This window comes from Morone saxatilis, unplaced genomic scaffold, assembly GCF_004916995.1.
Source record: "Morone saxatilis isolate NCDOM2014 unplaced genomic scaffold, NCSU_SB_2.0 Contig12, whole genome shotgun sequence".
NCBI lineage: Eukaryota > Metazoa > Chordata > Actinopteri > Moronidae > Morone > Morone saxatilis.
Window position 1 is genome coordinate 111,128 of NW_023339674.1, and position 7,057 is coordinate 118,184.

At 44.4% G+C, this 7,057-nt stretch overlaps 1 protein-coding gene across 1 annotated transcript; it reads right to left on the reverse strand.

Annotated features, from left to right (window-relative positions):
- Nucleotides 1–6: 6 nt before the first annotated feature.
- On the reverse strand, nucleotides 7–6,348 carry map1sa (microtubule-associated protein 1Sa). Its single transcript, XM_035653495.1, has 6 exons — nucleotides 6,234–6,348; nucleotides 5,623–5,705; nucleotides 5,315–5,455; nucleotides 1,853–5,048; nucleotides 1,217–1,431; nucleotides 7–1,122 (listed from the first exon to the last, which is right to left on the reverse strand). The coding sequence occupies exons 1-6, from the start codon at nucleotides 6,346–6,348 to the stop codon at nucleotides 967–969; spliced, it is 3,906 nt and encodes a 1,301-aa protein (XP_035509388.1). The 3' UTR covers nucleotides 7–966.
- Between the last annotated feature and the right edge of the window lie 709 nt (nucleotides 6,349–7,057).

The window sequence follows — 7,057 nt, forward strand, 5'->3', positions numbered from 1 at the left end:
TAATGACTGATAGTCCACTAGGAATATCTTTGGGGGGCAGCGCTAGCATTATTTATACCACTCATCTATGTCTAAATGAAGCCTGTTATTCCAGTCAGATAGGACTAAAGTTATCTGTAAACATAATGTCTGAGCTCCGTGTGGTCATCGGCGAGTTACACATTAAACAGACTGATAAGGAAGAAAGATTTCATAATTACAAAATAAAGAACAATGTGTAATTACAACTCAAAGACCTCCTGATCATGAAAGAAAACTAATAGTTATCTGATAAAAGATAAAGATCTCGTAGCTACGAGCAGAAATTGTGGGATAAAGAGTGTAAATATTAAGTAAAAATAAAGATCTTGTCTCGTAAAACCAAATCTCATATTGTCCCTGTAAATAACAACAATGAGTTCAGTCTCCTGCTGTTTTAGAAAGTCAGATAACTTCTGTTATGAGTTAATAAAATTAAAAGATAAAATGTCTTCATGTGAAGAATGCAGAGATCTTCAGACTGAACACTGACAGCTGTGCTCGTAGCAACAGTGCTAACATAAGCTAACATTAGTTAACATTAACTAACATAATGCTATACCGTCTATACTGTATCTGTGCTTGTTCTTAATGAATTATTAACATTTATAAGATGTAATTAAATAAATTGAATTAATTTGGGACATAGTGTTAATATGCAGCATCCTGCTGAAAGTCCTGATCCAGCAGTGACAGGAAGTGACAGGAAGTGACAGGTGGTAACCGTGCAGTGATGTAAAACAGGTGCAGGAAATGTAAAGGAAACTTATTCAACCTTTAACTGGACTTCCTGTCTCAACTGAGCATGCTCACTAAAATGATTCCACTTAAAGTGGGCGGGGCTTTCTCATCCTATTGTTTGTCTGTAACCATGGCAACAACAAAAGGCTGCTCTCCTCGTCCACCTGCGCGGAGGTCACAGGTGAGGTGGGCGGAGCTTCCGGGGGCTCAGAACTCGACCTTGCAAGCAGGGAAGGTCTCCTCTTGCATGGCAACGGTGCTGTTGCTGCCCAGCACGGTGATCGACAGCTCCCTCTGCCTGTCATGGGTCTCCTGGTACCACTCGTGCATTGCCAGCGAATCAAAGGTTGGGATCAAAGTCACCTGAGGACAGGTCAGAGGAACGGACCAATCAGGATTAGGGTTAGCAGATCATAAGGAGGTCAGCAAAGAAACATTAGTCAGTGTTTTTACGGACCTGGACCTCCGGCCAGCTGCTCTTCCCCTCCAGCAGAGCGTCCAGGATGCTCCTCATCGCTGCCTCCTTCACTGGATCGTCTCCGCTGACGATGTAATGTGAAGAGCGGAGACGTCTGAAAAACTCCAGGTCCACGGTGGAGGAGGCGCAGCCAGACGGCAGATAGGCCAGGTCCACGTAGACGGCAGAACCCTCAGAACCTGCAGCTTTGGACACTGGGACAAAGTCAAAAGAATGAGAAACTGTTTCCCTCTGAAAAATCTTTGTGAATCAGGACTGATTTTAAATTGGAGGTATGTTTTAGACCACTAGTTCTCTAACTATGGTACCGCTGGGGATACGAGAGCTCTCTCTAGGGTGTACGCGTACGTTTATACGCGTAAGTACTTGTTACTTCCTGTTTACTATTTACGAGAATAGTTAACAGAGAGGAAGGGATAAAGTAGTAAAGCTACCCTCTCTGATTTGGTTCATTTTCTGGGCCAAGAGTGACATGGACCAGCGGTGCAACTCTGCTTTCTAAAAACTGCTAGAATAATGCGAGGTGCTGTGCAAGAGAAGAGCGCCATACCACAGGAAAACAATAGTTTTGTTTGCGACGTCTTTCTAGCCATGTGTCTGTGTGACCGGCCCTACCTGAGGATGAAGGTCTTGTGGTTCCAATTCTGGACCCTCCAAGTGAATTTCGGGTTGATGGCTTTGTGTCTAGGCTGGAGGTCATCTTTAGTGACCCCGTAGAGCTGGTGACCTTGGTCTTTCCGTTTGGGGCTGCGGTACTTCCAGACTTCTGTAGTGTACCTGTTTGTTTCTTGGTCTTGGCAGCTGAATTCTTCAGGTTCTTGCTTGAACGGTCAGCCTCTGAGTCGGCCATGCAGGCTCCAGGCTGGGGTGGTAATGGGGGCAAATCCTTGACCGGGGCTGGTGGCGGGTCATGGGAGGAAAGCTGCCCTCCCATGAGGGAGTAGTGTTGACTGGGATGATCTTGTGGTTGACTGGGCAGGAAAAGACTGCTGGAATCATCATCAGAGTCGATGTCTGCCGTGATAGAAGGACAGTCCTCTGTATTAGGGGGCACATCAGAGTCTGTGGCCGTCGGGAGGGACTCACTAACTGATGTGGGCGGAGTCTCCTGGCTGTAAGCTGAAGGGCAGTCGCTGCTGCTTTGATCCTGTGAATAGTTGTTGTTTTCAGAGAGGTTGGGCGAGCTACTGATAGCGAGGCCGGGGCTAACGTTCTGCTGGTGGTTCTCTGGAGTCTTGGGATGCTGGAACTCACAAGGTGATACCAAGCAGAGATCGACATCATGTGGAACATCTGAGATGAGCTCTGACATCCCGTGGATGTGTTCCTCTGATCCATTTCCACAACGCCCATTATGGTTTGATCTCAGAGGTAAGGCCATCCCACTGTTGGAGTCTGAGTCACTAATGTGTCCGTTGGAGTAGACTCTGTCTCTCATGGGTCCTTTGGGTGATGCTGCAGTAGGGGGTTGCATTTGCTCTAAAGAAAAAGACAGGGATTCATCAACCTCTGTGGAGTGTGGAGAGCCAACCTCAGCCGGCAGGGAGGTCACGGTGGATGAGGAGTCTGGCATAATGTCTTTGAAAGGACTGAGTGTAAAAAGACTGGACTGCTTGTCCTGAGAGGAAGTGGAGTTTTCTAGACCTTCCCTCAGGGAGCTCACGTCAGAGGTCCTACAAGAACCTCCCTGGTTGTAATCCTCAAGGCCCAGACTTGATCCTTTCACCCCAAGGCTGCTGTCCTCTCCTAAAGCCTGAATGTCTGCTTCTGGGGAGACCAACTCCAGAGTCTTTTGCGCTGAGCTCGCACAGACATCATCTGGTCCGTTCTTCAAGGAGCCCCTGACTGGCTGGTGTTCAGTCAGAGTGAGATCACCCTTTGGAGTCTTGGCAAAAGGTGAGGTGGTGGAGGACAAGTCCTGGTCCATGTCCATAGAGCGAAACTTCTCTGGACTCTCTATTGTTGAGGTCTGGTTCTTATTGGTCTTTGCTGCATCAGGCTTGACGACTGTAGTAACCTTTGAGTTTTGGGCTCTGTTCCCATTGTCATCTTCCAATCGAAGTTCTTCGAATTCAGCCGTCATGTCTTCAGGTGTCGACACCTTGGAGTGATCTGCCTCCTTCTGATTTTCCTGCTCCTTTGAACCTGGTTTTCCTTTTGTCCCTTTATTCAAAGTGTCTTTCTTTGGAAGAGTGCCGTCTTTCTTTAGAGCCCCACTCTTCCCCAAAGTTTTTCTCAGTTCTGTACTTGCCGTAGATGCTGCACTTGAAGCTACACTTGTTGCTTTCTTCATTTCTTTAACTGCTAGCTTTGTGGATTTCTTCTCCTCTGTTTTTACATCCTTCTTGCCGTCTTTTTTTGGTTCAGGTTTAATGTCTTTCTTTGGTTTTGTACTTAGAGTTTCCTTCTTTACCACCTCTTTCTTTTTCTCTCCGCTCTCTTCTTTCTTTACAAAAGCAGCAGGGGCCTTATCGTCCTTCTTTTTCACTTCCTTTTTCTCTTCTTTTGACACATCTTTCTTTGGAACAAGCTTTTCGGTAGGTTTAGGTGGCTTTGATTTCGTATCCGCCTCCTTTAGTTTGGGCTTCTCTTCCCCATCCTTCTTTTCTTTAGGTGCTGTGTCTCCTGCTGCCTTTGGCTTCGTTTTCACCTCCTGTTTTTTGACGTCTACTCGTCCAGGCTTGTCTTTCTGCAAGGCACTACTGGGTCTGAAGTCCTTAGACAGGGACTTAAGGCTTTCACGACTCTCTGCTCTTTTAGGCTGTTTCTCTGTTTTGGGTGTTTCTAGGTCCTTCAAACACACAACAGGATGTTTGAGGAAATCCAGATGTTTGAGTTTTTCAAGTCCATCCAGAATTTTGGTTTGTGGTGTGCACCCTGGGAAGAGGACACGGATGATCTTCTCTTGAGGACTGGAAGGATGCCAGACCAGCAAAGCACAAATGGAAACAAGGCATGGTAGTGGAAGATCTGAGCCCTTTACATTTGACCCGTTGTTTGGCCAAACCTGCATTAAAGCTTCAAGGTTTTTGCTGCCGCTGACCGGATTCAGAGTGTACAGCTCCAGACGGCCAACTCCCATCTTTTGAAACAAGATCACCGGTTCTATAGTGGGTCCATTAGACCGGCTGATAGGTTCGGGTTTGATTGCCAGTCTTTGTAAGTGCTGCAGAGTGATTGCCACCTGGTCACAACTCCGCAGCTCGCTGGGGTCTCCCTGTATAGACTTCAGTCTGTCAGGAGCATTGAGGAAGACCACCCCAATCTCAGGGGAGATGAGGTTCTTCATCCACTCCTCTTCCATCTGAGATCCAGCAGACTCTTCTTCCTGCTCAGCTACTTTCCTCAGCAGCAGACTGTTGAGCCCGGGCAGATTGTCCACGCCAATGTGAGTCAGGAGCACTGAATCGATTCTGTCCAGGTGTCGAACTAGTTTCCAGAAGCAGGAGCGGGGATCAGAGCCGCCGTTCACCAGGACGTTAAAACCGTTAACAGCAAAGAAGGCGGAGTCTCCCCTCCCGCCAGGGAAGATGTAGCAGCAGGGCCGCGAGAGCTTCAGGAATCCCACGGTGCTCGGGGGCTCCAGGAGGGCGAAGGGCGACTCGGGCTCCAGAGCCTCGGATAGGTACTCGGTGAACTCCTGCAGACCTTCCATTTCTGGGAAGACAGGGAGGGGGTTTATCCGGATGTTTATGAAGTCCTGCAGGTTGTGTTTCTCCAGCACAGAGTCCTTCCAAAGGCCATAGTTAGGACAGCTGAGGGTGAGGCTGGCCTTCATCGCCGGGTCTGCAGAGCTCAACAACTCTCCGACCTATCAGAACAGAGACATCACATCACTGATGATCTTCTTACTGAACACTAGTAACAGTCATAGCAGCGCTAATCTGGAGGACTGGGATTATATAATATAATCGGGTCAAACAATCTACAGATTTTAATGATAATAAATTAATCGGAGGAACTGATGTGCAGCAGAATCAGCAGCTTATTAAAAGCAACAATAAACGTAGATACTGATGACCTCTGTACTGACCTTAAATACAGTTGTGAGGTACTTCCCTGAGTTAACAGTCTTACCTCCTCATCAGCGAATATGTGGATGAAGTGGTTGAGGGAGAAGCAGCCTTTCTGTAGCACAATGTCTCCGCTGTCTTCCACACACTGACCAGCCAGAACCAGCAGTTTGTGTCGGGACGAATCGCAGATCAGCCGCCGGACCTGAACAGGAAGGACCGCAGGAATTAGATCAGTTCTACAGCGATTTCCCTTCAGGCCGACACTCATCGATGAGACGGGACAGATGATGTGGAACAGAAGGAATAAATGGTGAATGTGTTCACTGAGGAACAAGAGATTGTTTGTTTTCTGTCTCTCTGTTTTCTCACCTCGGAGCAGACAAAGTCCTGAGCTGGATTCACCACAACCTGAGTATCCAGAACGTCTCCGCGGTGCTGCAGAGTCCGCTGACCTGCAGGGACACACAGACAATCAGTCAGAGAGAGCAGTGTGATCTGGACTCTAGTGGTCTAACTGGAACCTGCACTGCTAGAACAGGGTCTCTGTTTGTACCCCCGGACTACAGGAAGTCCTCTCCTTACTTCCTGTCAGCTGCTTGTGTGGTTACCATGACGACAGCTGCAGTGGATAGAGTCTGTGGGCTGTCTGTAGTTTTTAGACCATGTTCAGAAATATAAATAAACTTAATGATTATTATCAACCAGATCTGTTAGTAACAGATTACACAGCTACTGTACTTTACAGATCAATACTACAATATACTGTGTGTCTGTGTGTCTGCAGGCTGATCAGCAGAGTCTCAGCTGACTGACTGCATGGGTTTGAAACAAAATACTTTTTGTTTCACAAACACACACAGTCTGACATCACTTGTATACTGCTAGTAACATATATTATAATACTTATAATATCAACAACAGACACCAACATCTGTCTGTACACAAACAAACAAACAAACAAACAGTCAGTGTTTTCTCACCGGGGACGTGTTCTGACAGGAAGGCTGAGTGTCTGGATACAAACAGTTTGAGCTGCTGATCCAGAACGGAAACATCCAGATCTACAGGCCAACAACGCACTCCTGAAACACACATTAATACATTATTAATACATTAATACATTCATTAATACATTATTAATACATTAATACACACATTATACATAATACAAAATTTATACATTAAAACCACATTAATACATTAATACACATTAATACATTAATACAAACATTTAACATTAAAACACACATTAATACACACATTAATACATTAATACACACATAAAACATTAATACAAACATTTATACATAAAACACACATTAATACACACATTAAATACATTAATACAAACATTTACATAAACACACATAATACATTAAAAACACATTAATACATTAATACAAACATTTATACATTAAACACACTCATTAATACATTATCAAACATTATACATAAAACACAAATTAATAATTATACATAATGCACACATAATACATTAATGCACACATTAATACACACATTAATAATTAATACACACATTAATACACACATTAATACAGTTAATACACCTTAATGCACACATTAATACACACATTAATACATTATTAATACATTAATACACACATTAATACATTAGATACACACATTAATACATTTAATACACACATTAATACATTAATAACCACATTAATAAATTAATACAAACATTAATACATTAATACACACATAACACATTAATACATTAATACACACATTAATACATTAATACACGTTAATACACTTAATGATACACTTCAATACATTA

Bases quoted from the DNA above. Each gene is read 5' to 3' on its own strand.
- map1sa (XM_035653495.1), bottom strand. From the start codon at position 6,348: ATGTGTGTTTCAGGAGTGCGTTGTTGGCCTGTAGATCTGGATGTTTCC. The intron at 5,049-5,314 runs GTAAGACTGTTA...CTGTTCTGATAG, and splicing joins ACATATTCGCTGATGAGGAG to GTCGGAGAGTTGTTGAGCTC. The intron at 1,123-1,216 runs GTCCGTAAAAAC...ACCTGTCCTCAG, and splicing joins GCAGCTGGCCGGAGGTCCAG to GTGACTTTGATCCCAACCTT.